Genomic DNA, 16834 nt, shown 5'->3' on the forward strand with positions numbered 1-16834 from the left:
TCCTCCTGTCTCAGCTTCTGAAGTGTTAAAATGACTTGTGCTCCACCATGCTTTTCTAGGGAGCCTCATTTTATTTAGTTAGTATAAGGGCCTCTGATTAGCCCCATTTCGCGGAGGAAACACTGAAGACTGTAAGATCTAAAGGTCACACCACCAGGAAGTGGCTCAGTCTCTGTTTCCTAGACTCTTTACTTCCAGCCTAAGCAAGCTTGCCATCCACTTCCGGTCACACAGCCAGTGCCATCCCAGCTGCTTTTCCCTCAGGCCACCTATGGCCTTGCCATCCCCAAATAACCCTTACTAATATCTTGTTGTGTAAAGGTTTCCTCTGAAATGGAAACATTCTACCCTGCAGGGAAGCTCCTTAAGCAAGAAGGTAAACAACACGAAACAGTTTCAGGAAGTGCCTAAAACTGACCAGATTTACTAGACCTATCCCTTGTAAGAGTTAGGAAGATTCTGAGACCGGATCAGCATCTGGATAGAAGTAGAAACCAGCCAAGTTGCCTAGAAGAGGTTTTGACCAACTGAGAGGCATCTGGGAAGAACACTCTCTAACCTGTTGAGCTCTCTGCAGGCTGTGTGGTGTCACCAAGTCTCCAGCATTTGTGAGCGGTCACCCATGCTGGGGTGGGCTTTGGTATGCAACTGTCTCTGAGCCATTTCTGCTCCTGTAACCCCCACCCCTCACCCATATTCCTTTAAGTAATCCCAGTAAAACTCATTGGTTCACCAACACAGACGTTGGTGGTATCTGCATTTTGGTGTGTCCTGGGTTCCTTATCTGGGATGAGTAGACGTGTGCGTCTCTCTCTCTCTCTCTCTCTCTCTCTGTGTGTGTGTGTGTGTGTGTCTGTGTGTCTGTGTGTGTGTGTGTGTGTATTGCATCTCCCAGGGAAGTTTGGTCACACAATATATCTCTGCTCAGTGTCCTTTCCTCCTCTTCCTGTCCCCTTCACATAAGCCATCTAGCTCTTCTGTTGCCCCATCTTGAATCGGCCTCACTATTTCTGTTCTTCCAAATCTTCCTCCGACATCCTAAGCCACTCATGGCTCCCCTGACTCCTTACTTTACACTTGCCTTGGACACAGTGTGGCTGAGTGAGGGCTGAAAACTGGACTCACGTCTCCAAACGAGCTGTTCCCCAACCACACCACCAAGGAACTGTCAGCAGCAGCTTGTCTTTGTTGGTGGCAGACAGAATGGATTAGACTTCCCGCAAGTTGGCCATGACCCTCCCCAAGTCTGAGATGCATTTATTTCTGTGACAGTCAGGACTCTTACAGCCACCAACCTGGCAAGAGGGGGTGGTTCCTTGGTTCTTAGCGCCCTCAAAATTTGTCTTCTCTAGCGGATGGCCAGAAGAGTTGGGATGTCATAGCCGTCATCAGTTTTGAGATACAATTCAGGAGAATCAGGACAGAGCCCAGCATCTCAAATGAGGGTGGAGGGGTTTCCTTTTTGGCCCTGCATTACCTCCCAAAATGCCCTGTAAGGTTGCCAACTGAAGTTCCATGGGAGACTGGGAAGGGTGAGGTAAACCTCACATGGGGCTTCTCCTCCCACAGCCCAAGAAACCAGAGACTAAGACAGTTGTCCCATGCTGTCATGGTCGGTCTGGAAGGACCATGTCCTTCCAGAATTCTCATATGGGTTTAGAGAAAACCAAAGGCTTCCAGGACTTTGGAATCAAACAAACCTGGCTAGTACTGTCAGCTGTCACTTCTTAGCAATGTAACTTTGGCCAGTTAACCTCTGTGAGCCTTTGTTTCCTTCCGCCCCTGTGAAATAGGGCTCATAATATCTACTTATTGGGTGACTGAGGGCAATGAAATGTGAACGGCACTTTAGAAATCCCATAAACGGGGCACCTTCCATCACGGTCTTATGCAGGGCTTTGAGGTTGCTGGCACTGCCCTTGTGAAAGACAGCAAGGACTCTAGGTGAACCCTCCAAATGAGCCCTGCTACTGAGCAGAACTAGAGTCAGGGGAACTAGCAATAGACAGGCTGGGCACGTTTCCATGGTGCTAGGTCAAGCAGGCAGCCTTGGGGCAGTGACTGGCCCATTGCCCTCTGGGGGCACTCTCTCCCCAAGAGGCTGATGTCCAATCCCACGGACTAATATGGAGGTGGAGAAGTGCATGAAAGGCAGAGGAGGGAGACAGAATGAAGAACCAATGGTGGAGAAAGGGCCAGGGAGAAGGCTGGAGGGGAAGTGAGGGCCAGGCAGGCACAGGGTGGGGCTGGGAGAGGGGCCCGTGGTCCTGAGGGCAGCGCCAGCCCTGGAGGGAAAGCTCCGACCCAGGGAGGGAGGAGGGACAGGGAGAGAGACCAGCGCGCTGACACAGCCTCGATGTGTGGAACGGGCTGGGGTTTGGCCCACAGGTCAGGCGTCTGGCAGTATTATGGGATGGAGAGGCCTTAGGAGACAGGGAGAGTATTATGGGCTGGAACAGCCTTAGGAGACTGGGGAATATTATGGGCTGGTGAGGCCCGGCTCCAACTGGAGGCGGGAGGAAGGGGTGCGGGGCGGGAAGGGGGGGGTGGTGGTGGAAGGGAGTATTATGGGCTGGAGGCCTCCTGCGACCAGAGGCAAGAGTATTATGGGCTGGCAAGGCCTTCGGTGGCCAGAGGGGGGAGCAGCGGGGGATGGCACCGGCTGCATGTGACTGAGGGGGGGCAAGTTGGGGGTGATGAGTGGGGGTGGGGGAGCTTATTATGGGATAGCTCTTTGTACCTACTGCGGGGACTGCTTCTCCAGAAGATATTATGGGATGTCGTGTGTGGGAGGGGGAGGGGACTGGGGGGATTATTATGGGATGGTGGTGCAGAATTGGGAGGGCCTGAGGAGCTCTTCTCCAACCCCCCCACCCCCCAGTTCACCCCTTCCTCTCTCATCATTCTAAGGTCAGCCTCCCTCCAAGAGTCCAATGGGAACACCTGAAATCCATCTCCTTACACACTTCACCCACACACATCAACAGCCACTCCCCCGCTCCATACTGGGCACCTCAGCCCATCCTAGGCATCGGCCCTGTCTAGCAGCCACCTCCGGACTGTTGGAGGGGAAAATGTAACTCCTGGATAATGAAGGAGAGAAAGCCTCAAAGCACGGTTGTAGTGGCCAGTGGTTCCCACCTGCGTGTCACCTTTGACCCCCAAATTCTTATGCCACTCTCCTTTCTTTCCTCCCTCGGGTCCACAAAGTGGGGGCCCTTGACTCTCCCCTCCCCCGCCCCTCCATTTCCTCTCCACCTCCCTCCACAGCCGTAACCAGTAAAACAGGCGGCCGGCTATTATGGGATGGCTGCTCCCAGCAGCTCTGCAGGGAGGGGGCGGTCACCGCGGAATGTCTCTTGTGGGTGGCTATTATGGGATGGCCGCCTCTCTTCTGGGAGGGGTGGGGGCTAGGGAGGAGAATTATTATGGGATGGACCCAGCACAGCTGGGTGGGGCTGTCTTGGGTAGGTAAAGCTCTGGGGAGGGCAGGGAGGGGGGGAGGAAAGGAAGGAAGAGGGAGGGAAGGAGCTGGGGAGGGTGGGGTGAGCCCTGGAGCCAGACCTGAGGCCTGGCAGGAGTAACTGGCTGGAGAGGTTTCTTTGGTGACAGCTGTTGGAAGAGGCCCCAGGGGCAGGCGCCATCGAGCCAAAGCCCAGGACACCTGGGTCCTGTTCACGTCTTGGGGGTTGCAGAGTACAGGGTATGCAGAGTAGTGCTGGAAGAACTCCCTGGTCAGGTGGCTCCAGCACTCCCTTCCACCTGTCCCTCCTTTGGCTTGAGGACTCTCTCTCCCGTAGGGGGTTGAAGACCAAAGGGTGACCGCCAGAAAAAGTAGAGACTGGGTGGACTCCTAGGGAGCAAATGTCACTCCCCAAACCCCACATGGACTGCATCCCATCTAGCTATCCAGCCTTCACAAATCCTCTTTGTGTCAGTGCAGAACACTGGCCCTTTGGATTTCTGAGCAGTTTCTACAGCCACACGAGGTGTGTGGAGAGGGACCAGAGGTTGTATGCTCAAAACTCCGGGATAAGTTCCTCGGGGCGTTGTTCTAGGTTCCTGGATACCACCGAGTGGAAACAGAGCTCTAGATAACTGGTAGAGAGGCTGCCCCTGGGGTACATTAATTAGGAGATTAGACATCCGTAGTCTCTGTGGGCCAATCATGTCAGTGGCCTATTTATAATTGATCAAGGAGGTGAGCATAGGGCAGAGAAAGGGCTGGGAGGTACAGAAGTGTGAGCTCCACAGAAGCAGGGCGAACACACCCCATACCTCCCAGGTACTCAACTGATCTCCCAAGACAGCCCAGGTTCAGTTCCCAGCACCCACAGAGTGGCTCACAACTGCCCACAATTCCAGTTCCAGGGGCTATGATGCCCTTTTCGGTTCTCTTCGGCCACTAGACATATATGTGGTGCATGTATATACATGCAGGCAAACACATAAAATAAAAATAAATCTTAAAAGAAAGACCATATGAAAAGGAATTTGAACCTTCTTGTGGGATCCGGGAGAGGAGGGATGAAAAGCACAGGACTAAGTTGGGTGGAATCTGCAGGAACACTGTTGGATGTGGCTGATGAAGGATACCGATGTTTTAAATCATAGGCAAGAGGGCTGGAGAGATGGCTCATGGGCTGGAGAGATGGCTCAGTGGTTAAGAGCACTGACTGCTCTTCCAGAGGTCCTGAGTTCAAATCCCAGCAACCACATGGTGGCTCACAATCATCTGTAATGAGACCTGATGCCCTCTTCTGGTGTGTCTGAAGACAGCTACAGTGTACTTATATATAATAAATAAATAAATCTAAAAAAAAAAATCATAGGCAAGAGGCTGTGACTGCCGACTTGTGAACTGTCCCAGGTTTATATTCACTCATCACTGTGATAATGCAGTATATATACGGAGGAAAGATCTGGTGCAGTCGGAGATATTTACCCAACAGAAATTTTTTAAGATCCAGAGATGTGCTACGTCTAGGAGAATGGGGATAAATGAGGATCTAACGGGTGTCCAGCAGCACTGTTTAAGAAGAAATAGCTTTCTTAAAAGAAGGGATACTTTTGATTATGGTGTCCTAAAAGAGCCACATCCTAGCTGCGTGCTGCTAGTGCACACCTTTAGTCCCAGTGCTCAGGAGACACAGACAAGTGGCAGACCCCTGCGAGTTCCACGACAGCCGGGGCTACACAGAGAAACCTTTTTCTTTGGGGAAAAAACAAAAAGAGCAAAACCCAACCAAACATAAAAAGGTCGCATCCTCTCCCACCCATGGTGAACGAAGCACAAACTCATGGGGATGGATGTGGAAGAAGGTCTGGGCAAGTAAATGGCACCTGATCTTGATGTTAAGAAAGTTGGACTGAGGGGGAGGAAGCCTGTGGGATGGAGGGACTAGCCAGTATACCACAGCAAACCCACCCAGAGGGTGATCCAGAGGGTCCAGCTAGGACACGAACTTCAAAGAGGGGTGCTTTTTTTTTTTTTTTGCTTGTTTTGAGACAAGCTCTCTCCTCTCCACTCCCCCTGGCTGGCCTAGAATTTACTGTGTGGACCAGGCTGGCCTCAAACTCAGAGATCCACCTGCCTCGTCTCTTTTGAGTGCTGATAAGGTTAAAGGTGTCTACTACTTCATGCCCTGTTAGACCTAAGGGCTTAAGACTCTAGTTCCAAGGTGAGAAAGTGTTGAAATGTGGAATACTCATGGTTATACACTTAGGGTTTGGTGGGAAAACACAACACATCTAGCTTCCCTGATGATCTATTTGGGAGCAAGGAGACTGTCATTTTTCTGGGTAAAGTCCTTCCTTATCTCCAGAACTCACCAATTCAGCCCTTTGAATTTCACAGAGGAGTGTTATCTGCCGGGGCCCTTTCTCTAGGGAGGTGAGGTGAGGTGCTGGAGAGATAGCATGAGGGTCTTCCTGTTCACTTCAGGATCAGGAAGGCCTCTTCCTGTACTGAAGTTCCGGTTCCTTTTTAAGCTGTCCAGCTTCCACAGGTCTTTGGCCTTCCTGAAACAGACAAGGCTGAAGCAGAGAGAGACACCTCTGGGTTAAGAGGAGTCCTAGAGACAGTGGGCCAGGGTATTGGTTTTCACTTAAAGCCTTATTTTCTGGAACCAGGAAGAGGGAAAAGTGAAAGATTCTTAGAAGGGTTAAGATTGTTGTTTATTTTTGTCCTGTTTGGGACAAGATCTTTATGTAGCTCTGGACTGGAGTTCAATTCCCAGCACCCACATCAGGCAACTTACAACTGCCTGTAATTCCAGCTCTAGGTGATCTGATAATACCCCATTCTCTCTCTCGCCCCCCTCAATCTCACACATACACACACACACACACACACACACACACACACACACACTAATAATAATTAAAAATTTAAAAGAGAGAACCAATAAAAAAGCAAACAAGTAAAAAGAATAAGGAAAGCAATTGTGGCCCAGTGATGTGTTTGAAGAAAACACATGATAATGTGGATTTTAAGCATTAAGAACATTGACTGGCTGATTGCTGCTTACCAGTCAGAATCCCCTAGCCTACTGTAGGGAGCAGCTAGGAGATGATTTGAAGGCATGCATAATCAGGCCCTTCAGGAAATTATCTTGACCAGCCTTCTCTTGTAAAATCCTCTAAATCAGCAGTTCTCAACCTGTGGGTCATGAGCCCTTTGACCATCGGAAAAACATAGTTGTTTACGATTCATAACAATAGCAAGATGACAGTTATGAAGTAACAACGAAAATAACTTTATGGTTGGGGGTCCCCACAACATGAGGAACTGTATTAAAGGATCAACAGTAGGAAGGGTGAGAAGCACTGGTCTGGATGGTCCACCTATCCCAGCCTCTGTGGCAGATGTGATCTCTCCTGAGAAGAACAGTTCTGGTTTGTTCAGTTCTCTATGACAGGACACTGGGAAAGAGTGGTCAGTGGCCTGTCTGTCTGTCTGTCTTCCTTCCTTCTTTCTTTCTTTCATTTTTAGTATGGAATAGAGCTTAATTAGGGCATGGGGAGGGGAGTTGAGGAAGGAGTAGAGACAAGAGAAAGGCAGAGAGAGAGAGAGAGAGAGAGAGAGAGAGAGAGAGAGAGAAAGAGAGAGAGAGGTTGGGGATTTAGCTCAGTGGTAGAGCGCTTGCCTAGCAAGCGCAAGGCCCTGGGTTCGGTCCCCAGCTCCGAAAAAAAAGGATAGAAAAGAGAGAGAGAGAGAGAGAGAGAGAGAGAGAGAGAGAGAGAGAGAGAAGGAGGGAGGGGTGGGTAGAGGCCGGCTGTGAACACAACACGTGGAGAGAGGGGTAGAGGGGAAATGGGGAGAGAAGGGACAGAGAAGGAAGAGAGTAAGAACTCACTGGTATTTCTTTAACCTGTATCATGGTCTCTTTGACTCTTTAATGTTTCTTTTAAAAATATTTATTCATAGGTGCCCCATTAGCCCAGTTGGTTACAGCATGGTGCTGGTAATAAATCAACAAATTTTATTTATCTGAGACTTGTTTTTACTGTAGCCCAGACTGACCTTGAATTCCCTAAGTAGCAGAGTATGGCCTTGAACCCTTGATCATCTTGCTTGCCTTCTGAGTGCTGATGTTACAGGCATAAGATACGGTTCCCAGCTGTGACTGTTTTTCGAAGGAAGGCACCTGTGTTTTCTTCTTCGTAGACTCAGTCATGCTAGCTCTTTACCTTGTTAGGTACTCTGTCAAAGGTATGTTTAGTGAACACAAGCAGTGGTGGGTAGAGAGAGCAAGGCATTGTAGAGGATTCTCAGTTCAGGGTGGTGATGGGATACCCATCCACGGAGGCTGCCTGGACTTGAAGAAGGCAGCGAGTGTAGAGTATCACTGGAATGCTGAGAAATAGTTTGGGGATGGGAGTCTGTAGTTGGTATGGGACGTCTGGCTGAGTTAAAGTTCACACAAGTGTCTCATCTAGTCAGCATATTATTTGCTTGGTTTTACACAAAATTTTAAAGCTGCAGGTAAGCATCCACAACATATCTGGATTCGGTGAGATTTGATGGGGCTCTAGGTTGGCTCTTGGTTCCTGAGAGTCTGGAAATGATCACTAGGGAGTCCAGGGGCACTGAATGTCTCGAGGACAGAATACTCCTATTGCCCAGAAAGGGAATAAGGTGCGCACTAATGGGGACAGGGCAGTTAGTGGTTTGCCACACCCTCTCTGCTCTTGGTTGTTGGAAGAGACTGACAACTTCTAGAGATGGGGGAGGTTGTGAATATTATGGGATGTCTGGCCAGACCTGTGCGAGGTGGTGGAGTGTAGCAGAAGTATTATGGGATGTGGCAATGGTTTGTGTTGGGAGTATTATGGTATCATGGGCTTTTTGAAATTATGGGATGCCAGAGTAGATGAAGTAAATGATAGGACATTTTCCCAGTGTTAGTGGAGGAGATTTAGATGTCCGTATGTGGGGTGACTGTAGAGCTGCTGATCATTAGTGAGTATCTCTTTGCTGGGAGGAATGGTAATTTATGGACCATAGAGCTAGAAAGAGACTGGGAAGGCTGTGGGTGGTGAAGTGAGCATCTAGAATCTAAACCCTAGTGCAGGGACTGAGGGCAGCTCTAGGGGGTTGGATATTATGGGATATCAGTATAGAAAGTGGGAGACTGATTATTACGGGATATGTGTGGGAGGAGGCCGAGTGTCCGTTGTAGTATGGGGTGGGTGAGTTTCTGACAATCATGGGATATCAAACTGGGGGTGGTTATTATGGGATGTCGGTGGGGGATGGGTTGAATATTATGGGATATGAGGCTGAAGTGCTGGGAGGGGTGCTTATTATGGGATGGCCAAGGGGAGGGAGAGGTAATGAGTTATTATGGGATGTTAGCAGTAAGGACAAGAGTGAAGAAGTTGGCAAAGAGTGGTTATTATGGGATATCAAAGGGAGGGGGGAGCAGGTTTAGTTTGTAAAAGATCTGCACTATATGTCCGTAGCCCCGGGCACATATATGCATAGAGTGTGGGGGGCGGGGTGTGTGTATGTGGGGTGTCCGTGTGTATTATGGGATGGCCAGGAGGTGGGCGGTTGCCCAGGTGACGCGCGCGCGCGCTCGACGGGGGCGTGGCCAATGGTTGCCTGAGCGACGAGGGGGCGGGGGTTGCCCGGGAGACCTAGAGAGGAGGGTGGCGGTAGTGGAGGGGGGGTTGGAGTTGGTTGAGGTTATTATGGGCTGTCCGTGGGGGGCGGGGCCTGTGCGGTGGGATTTCCCGGCCGGTGTTTCGGGCCCTTTAAGAGGCGACGCCGGAGCCGGAGCCATTTTCCCCCCTTCGGCCGCGGCGAGGAGGAGCCGGAGCGGGAGTGACACCGGCGAGACCCAGCGCGACCTGAGGCGGCTCTAGGGTGAGGAGCGCGCGAGGCAACGGGAGAGACATCTCTCTCAGTCCGACATCGTCCCGGGGGTCATCCCTTCACCTGTCCCTTCCTCAGGCGTCCCGGGGCCCGCGGGCCGTCCCCTCTCCAGGGAGTCGATCCTTCTTCCCCTGAGGCGGCCGGGTTACCCCCCCCCCCCCAGACGGCGCCCTGCCTTGAGGGAGTCCTGCTCCTCGCTACCCCTTCCTGGCCTCGGCCTCCCACAATGCCGGGCGGGCGCCCGCCCCTCGCCCCTCGCCCTTTGCTCGCTAGCCCCCCGGGACACGTGGCCCGGCCCCTTTCCCGTGGGTGCTCGCTTTTCTCTGGCGTCCCGACTCTTTGGGACCCCGGAGCGCCCGAGCCTCCACGCCCCCTGGTCCCCGCCGTTCCGGAAGAGAACCTGAGTTGTCCCAGAGGACAGCCTTTGGAGAGCTGCCCTGTCTGGGGACTGGCCCCTCCCCGGGCGCAGAGAAGCGCCCCCCCCACTCCCAAGTGACCTTGTGTCCCCGAGCACCGGCCGCCTCCCCTGACCCTCCCGGCGCCTCTCCACTCGAACCCCCAGCCCCAGGCACTCCTGGCTCGGTCCAGGCTAGCTTGTCCCCTCCCCATGCACCAGCCTGCCCTCGGGGGCGTCGCTCCCTCGTCTTGGGGGCTCCTGCTGGGGAGCCGGCTCACGGGCTGTCCCCGAGGAGTGTGGAACTAAGTTCAGCCTGAGTGGTTCGGGTGCTCGGCTAGGGTGGTGGGGCAGGGGGGCGGAAAGAGCGGGTGGGGGAGGGGGACTGCGCGTCACTCACTGTTCTCCCCCCCTCCCCCGCACAGTGACTCGGGCCAGTGTAGAGGGCCCCAGGCCGCAGGCAGGAGCAGCTGGGCCAATTCCCTGGCCGGGGAACGGAAGGGGATGGCGTCGGGCCTGGGCTCCCCGTCCCCCTGCTCAGCGGGCAGTGAGGAGGAGGATATGGATGCACTTCTGAACAACAGCCTGCCCCCACCCCATCCAGGTAACATCTTCCCAGCGGGCCCAGGGCAGGAAGGAGGTGTTTGATCTTTCCTCGAGACTCCAGTGAGGCTGCGTGCGCTGCCTGTCTGTGTGCAGAGCCCAGGGTGGAGGGCATCTGAAGGGAGTGGTTCTCTTCTGCGGAGCTCTTGGGTGCTGGGGGGTGCGGGGGGAGGTGGAAGCCATGTGTCTCTTGGGCACCACGGACCCAGATGCAAGCTGGCTTCACTCAAGGCTGTCTGGAATGCTCCGCAGTCCCCGGTTGAGGGAGCTCTCTGGGTTACCAGACTTTACCTTGTGCAGGTTCTTGAAGGAATGCAGGTGGTTCAGACTCTGGTGGCAACATGGTGGGGTGCGTTGGGGATTTCTGTTGTAGGAGCCCTGCCAGGCAGGGGGATCCCGGGGTTGCTCCCGGGAGAAGAAAGCAGGAGTGTTGGTTACTTTCTGTCCTGATCAGTTACCGGTTCTCTGTGCTGTTTCAAGTTTGAAGCTCGCTCTTTATCGGATCTATAGAACTTTTAGTCAGTCAGATTGTTGGAATATTTTTGAGTGGAGAAGGGCTGGAGGCTTAGGGAAGGCTGCAGTTTCCTAGTAAGGAGGGGCAGAGGAAAGGAAGAGACTCCTTTGCCCGTGGTGTGGACATAATCTTGCTTCTCTCCTAGAGATTCTTAGCACTCTGAGGTAGCTTGGGGTCTGGATTGGTGTCATGAGGTGTTTGTGTGGGTGTGTTAGGGTTTGCACTGTGTTTTGGGGTTGCTCCCTGGACTGGCCAAACCCGTATTGTTATAACCAGCCTGCCTGAGTGTCTGCCCTCAAGTGATGGTTGATGTCATGCTTGTAAGTGGACATCTTTCTCTTGTCTCCTTATTTAGAACCCCCTTAGTTAAGACACTTATTGGTTTGACTCCAGTTCAGTTTAAAAAAAAAAAAAAAAGACATTTTCTTTATCTTCTCTGCCTCTACTTTTCCTCCATTCTGGAGCCTGGAGGTCCTGTTTTTGTTCTTTAAGACGTGGCTTTCACTTCTGCCTTTTCCTTAGTTCCAACTGGGTGTGGAGGTATCCAGAAGAAGTGCTTTTCAAATTTGCCATTGAAGAGAGCATTCTTGATGCTGAGTCCTTGGCTGCTGATATATAGGGGACTTAGATCTGTGTCTGATCACTGAGGTGTAGGACTGCAGATCTCTGCCTTTGCAAGGGGAGGGGAGGTGGAGAAGGAGGAAGGCTTACCTTTCCATCTTCTTTTTTTTTCTTCGGAGCTGAGGACCGAACCCAGGGCCTTGCCTTGCTAGGAAAGCGCTCTACCACTGAGCTAAATCCCCAGCCCCCCTCTCCATCTTCTTTATGAGAGGCTAGATGAGTGATGTTGTCTAGCCAGTGTTGGTCTCCATCTTAGCCCTCCCATAACCCCTTGGTCTAGGGCTTCCCTCCCAAGTGGGAGCTGTGCAGGCTGTCGGTGTGAACTCTGCCCCAATCTGTAGCATGACCCAGTTTTTCCACTGGCCACACCCAATTCTGCCCCATCCCAAATCTCCCTCTATCACATGCAGGGTGTTGTTGGCCATTTCAGTGTGTGATGGGCTGGAGGAGTCTGAGGGCTGCGTGTGGATGGAAAGGTGTCCACTGCTGTGCCTCCGTGGGCTTGTCCCTGCCTCACTTCTGCTCTACAGGCAGAGGAAGAAGGGTTTGATGGGTGTGTAAGGGCTGCGGGTGAGAGCCCTTAAAAATGATTTGTTTAGGGATAAGAGGGGCCTCCTAACCTGACTTGGTCCTGGGATGGTGTAGATGGGAGCCTGAGCATTTTGTCCAACCTTGGGATCTGACTGGCTTCAGACTCATTTTAGGACTACTTCTGGGGTCCCGCACTAAGGATGTGTGCTAGAAGGGAGTGTGCTATTTGCCACTGTCCTCTGAGCCTACCACTTTTGGGGGCTTGGACATGGTTTCTGCATATTGGGTAGGATTCTTGTTGGGTGATTGAGGAAGTTGAGTTTTGACACTTCATTCCTCAAGCTAAAGCTTTTTGATACCTTTTAGGGAAGAAGGTCATAAGGTTTGGTAACCTCCATTGAGCCCTTGTTAAATCCTTAGTTCTAATGTCTTTAAAGAACTACAATTGAGTGAGTACTGCAGTCATTCCAATAATAATATTCCTGGTGCTGTCTTGACTTTCTTGCCTGGGACATGAGGGTGACCTCTTACAAACTGTGTCATCATCCTAGAGTAGGTATTAGAGATCACTGGCTTTGGACCTAGGGCCAGGTAATAATTTGAGAAGTTTTCTTTGAGGGTACTCTTTGCTCTGTGTACTTCTGTTGGCTCCACCCCTGCCCCTGCCACTTCCTGTCTGTCCTATGTTGGCACTGGGTGCCCTGGGCTGGCTTCTGCGGTCAGGAGCCATTTTCCTTCTCTTCAGTGGGTGAGGCACTCCCTTCTCTCTCCTCCCTTTCCTACTCCCCCCTTCTTGAGCGGGGGTGGCTTGGGAAGAGGGAGAAGGGAACTGGGAGCTGGTGTACATGTCTGGTACAAAGAAAGCTGCATCCTAGCCTTCTCCCTCTGTGCCCCTTTCTACCTACCCTTGCTCAGGATTCACCAGTGTTACCCGGGCTTTGTGTGTGCTTCAAGCCAGGGAAGGAGGTGGAGCCAGATGGGAGGGGGGTTGGGAAGGGGAGATGGTGACAGCTGGGCTGATTCCGGGCCCCTAGGGAGAAGAGCCGGCTGACCCAGGAGAAAGCTGGAAAGAAACAGTAGGACTAGAGATGCCGAAGGGAACTGGGAGAGGGTGTGAAGTTGAACTGGCAACTGAATCTGGGACTGGGGAGATTCTGGTGGTTCTGAGCTGTGATATTCCCAAAGGGGTTTGATAAGGGTATCTGTTATGTCTTATGAACCTGGCATTTGTTCTAGGGTGGCATGGTGAGGGACGAGTCTGTTCTCAGTGCCTTCTGGGTAGGCTCTCCCTGTTTCCTGTCATGGGCTGTTTAGTGCCCACTTTCGGGAGACCTGGGTCCAATTCTCTTACTTGCTGAGCTCTAAGCAGCTCAGTTCACTGGTGCTGTAGACACAGAATGGTGAGGAGAGGAGGCAGGGGCCTGGACAGCTGCCCAAGGTGGGCCTGGCCAGGCCAGCCGGGCAGCCTATTTTGGGTATACACTGCTCTTTGTCTTCATGCGGGGTGTCAGCCCCCTCGTGTGTAGTACAGCAGTTTTCTGGAGAGGTGTCTGGGCAGAGAGGTAGGCAGACAATCTGAAGCGTCTGGACGAGGCCCTTACCTTGTGCTGCTGTTCTTTCCCCGCTTGCTACACTTTGCTGAATACGAGTAGAAAATGAGGATGACCCGGAAGAGGATTTATCAGAAGCAGAGACTCCAAAGCTCAAGAAGAAGAAAAAACCTAAGAAACCCCGGGACCCTAAAATCCCTAAGAGCAAGCGCCAGAAAAAGGAGGTGAGTGGGTGACTGAGTGTTCTGGGGAGTGAGAAGAGAGAAGGAGGAGGCACTCGAGGAGAGTTGTGGGGCTGAGGGTAGTTTTTCTCCTGGAGCTGGGGTCAGGTTCTGGGATGAGCCTCAGGACTGTCTGTCCTGAGGTGAGCATGTGTGTAGCATGTGTGTCTGTCTCCCTCTCCCCCCTTCCTGCTCCAGCGTTTACTCTTATGCCGGCAGCTGGGGGACAGCTCTGGGGAGGGGCCGGAGTTTGTGGAGGAGGACGAAGAGGCGGCTCTGCGCTCAGACAGCGAGGGCAGCGACTATACTCCTGGCAAGAAGAAGAAGAAGAAGCTTGGACCCAAGAAAGAGAAGAAGAGCAAGTCCAAGCGGAAGGAGGAGGAGGAGGAGGAAGACGACGATGATGATTCAAAGGTGCTTAGAGCTCTGTCCTCGAGACCCTGTTTGTCCCCTCTCCTGTCCTCCTCCCCAGGTAGATGCACTGCTGCCCTGTAGAGCATGATCCCTCCATGTGGGTTTGATTATTGCTTTTGCGTTCCCTTCATGGAGGCTGCAGTTTCAGTTCACAGTTGGCATGGTCTTGGCACTGTGAAGCAGGTCCGTGACTGCTTTCTCTGCAGGAGCCTAAGTCGTCTGCCCAGCTTTTGGAAGACTGGGGCATGGAAGACATTGACCACGTGTTCTCAGAGGAGGATTACCGTACGCTCACCAACTACAAGGCCTTCAGCCAGTTTGTCCGGTAAGGCTGGAGGATCTTAGGGGTGGGAAGGGAGGAGATTCCTTCTAGACTTTCTCCTTCTTGTCTGCTTTTCTCTTTCTCTTTGTGTATGACCATCTTTCTCATTCTTGTCTATTATTCTTCCAGACCCCTAATTGCTGCTAAAAACCCCAAGATTGCTGTCTCCAAGATGATGATGGTCTTGGGTGCAAAGTGGAGGGAATTCAGTACCAACAACCCCTTCAAAGGCAGCTCTGGAGCGTCAGTGGCGGCTGCAGCTGCAGCGGCTGTGGCTGTGGTGGAGAGCATGGTGACAGCTACTGAAGTTGCCCCTCCCCCTCCCCCTGTGGAGGTTCCTATCCGCAAGGCCAAGACCAAGGAGGGCAAAGGTGCAGTGGGATTTAATGAAGAGTCTGGGGTGGGCTTGTGAAGTCAGAGACAGCTAGGCATGCGGCCTTGCCCCTAAGTTGGGCATTAGGTAGGAACAAGCCTTGGGTTTAGAAGAAAGACGTGGTGTGTAAATGTAGGCGAGGAGTTTATTTGCCATCATTGGCCTTGTGGTATACGTTCGGCTATCTTCTTTCTGCTGTTAGGTCCCAATGCTCGAAGGAAGCCTAAAGGCAGCCCTCGAGTGCCGGACGCCAAGAAGCCCAAGCCCAAGAAAGTAGCTCCTCTGAAAATCAAGCTGGGAGGTTTCGGCTCCAAGAGGAAGAGATCCTCGGTGAGGCCTGGTCCCCGGTACTGGGAAGGAGGTGTGGTGGGAGGAGTGTTGGAGTCTGTGTTGCCTCGGGCAGGTGTGACTAGGCTCCTCCTGTGCACTTGCGCCTGGGGCTCTTTCCCACTCTCTCCTTGGCCTGGACATTAACTTTGCTTTCTCTTTCTTTTTGTCCCAGAGTGAGGACGATGACTTAGATGTGGAGTCCGACTTCGACGATGCCAGTATCAATAGCTATTCTGTCTCGGATGGCTCTACCAGCCGCAGCAGTCGGAGCCGCAAGAAGCTCCGGACGGCGAAGAAGAAGAAGAAAGGTGTGTGTGCTTACCTGTGCTGGGACTCTCGAATGGCCGGGGAGATCTCCCTTAGGAGATGAGGGTTGGGGGGAGGTGGTCTGTTCTAATAATTGGGCTTTCCCTCTTCCTTGCCCAGGCGAGGAGGAGGTGACTGCTGTGGATGGTTATGAGACAGACCACCAGGACTATTGCGAGGTGTGCCAGCAAGGCGGCGAGATCATCCTGTGTGATACCTGTCCCCGAGCCTACCATATGGTGTGCCTGGACCCAGACATGGAGAAGGCCCCCGAGGGCAAGTGGAGCTGCCCACACTGTGTGAGTGCCTGGCTACTGTGGCCTCTGGGTCCCCCTAAGGGCAAAGGTGGGAATAAAAATGGGAGTGTCCTTGGCTGTCTGACTGGGGGTGGGGTGGGGTGGTAATAATCTGAATCTCTGGTTTTTTATTTCAGGAGAAGGAGGGTATCCAGTGGGAAGCTAAGGAGGACAATTCTGAGGGTGAAGAGATTCTGGAAGAAGTTGGGGGAGACCCAGAAGAGGAAGATGACCACCATATGGAATTCTGTCGAGTCTGCAAGGATGGCGGGGAACTACTATGCTGTGACACCTGCCCTTCTTCCTACCATATCCACTGTCTGAACCCCCCGCTGCCAGAGATCCCAAATGGCGAATGGCTCTGTCCCCGCTGTACTGTAAGTGACTCTTCACTGAGGGTGGGAGAGGGGAGCAGTGCCATTTACTAGCACAAGGGTCTGCTCTCTGGTAGGCATTATGAGGCCTAGGTTGGGGAGAGGTCTTTGGAGACATAGAGATTTTCTAGCTGAGACAGGAGAAAGTGCTTAGTCTTGGGCCATCATCTGCCGCGTAAATGCGGTTAACTGAAGAGAAGAACGGTCTCCTCTTAAGCAGGTGAAGCAGTAGAGTCGTAGTCATTCTGTCATTCTGATTGCTGCTGCGATTTTTGGTGTTTTGAACTGATGTCCAGGCTATCCTTAAACTCACTCTATGTATGTAGCTCAGGCTGGCCTTGAGTTTACGGTGATCCTCTTGTCTTGGTGTCCTGCGTGATTAAAGGCAGGAGTATCACACATGATCTTGTCTTTAAAAACTTGTAATTTGGGGGTTGGAGAGATGGCTCAGTGGTTAAGAACAGTTCTGTTTTTGTGTTTGATGTTACAAGACAGAGCCTTTCTGTGAGTCCCAGACTGTCCTGGAACTCGCTATGTATGTAGACCAGGCTGGCCTTGAACGCAGGAAGATCCGCCTGCCTGCTGCACTAAGGATGTCCCCTT

General features: G+C 52.3%; 1 protein-coding gene across 13 annotated transcripts in view; it reads left to right on the forward strand.

Annotated features, from left to right (window-relative positions):
* The first annotated feature begins 9100 nt into the window (after window positions 1-9100).
* The window catches only part of Chd4 (chromodomain helicase DNA binding protein 4), a 33245-nt gene continuing 25511 nt past the window's right edge, over window positions 9101-16834 (forward strand). For 3 of the 13 annotated variants that reach the window (XM_006237401.5, XM_006237398.5, XM_063285425.1), the window contains exons 1-10: window positions 9178-9373; window positions 10202-10380; window positions 13698-13819; window positions 14015-14230; window positions 14437-14555; window positions 14682-14923; window positions 15128-15255; window positions 15428-15563; window positions 15682-15860; window positions 15995-16234. In XM_006237401.5, coding sequence (XP_006237463.1) covers window positions 10281-10380; window positions 13698-13819; window positions 14015-14230; window positions 14437-14555; window positions 14682-14923; window positions 15128-15255; window positions 15428-15563; window positions 15682-15860; window positions 15995-16234 — 1482 coding nt within the window. In that variant the 5' untranslated portion in view covers window positions 9178-9373; window positions 10202-10280. Of the gene's footprint in view, window positions 9374-10201; window positions 10381-13697; window positions 13820-14014; window positions 14231-14436; window positions 14556-14681; window positions 14924-15127; window positions 15256-15427; window positions 15564-15681; window positions 15861-15994; window positions 16235-16834 lie in introns of all 13 variants that reach the window. The other 10 variants (XM_006237400.5, XM_063285427.1, XM_063285428.1 and 7 more) reach the window with 7 other exon arrangements.

The sequence above is a fragment of the Rattus norvegicus genome, chromosome 4, assembly GCF_036323735.1.
Source record: "Rattus norvegicus strain BN/NHsdMcwi chromosome 4, GRCr8, whole genome shotgun sequence".
NCBI classification, from domain to species: Eukaryota; Metazoa; Chordata; class Mammalia; order Rodentia; family Muridae; genus Rattus; species Rattus norvegicus.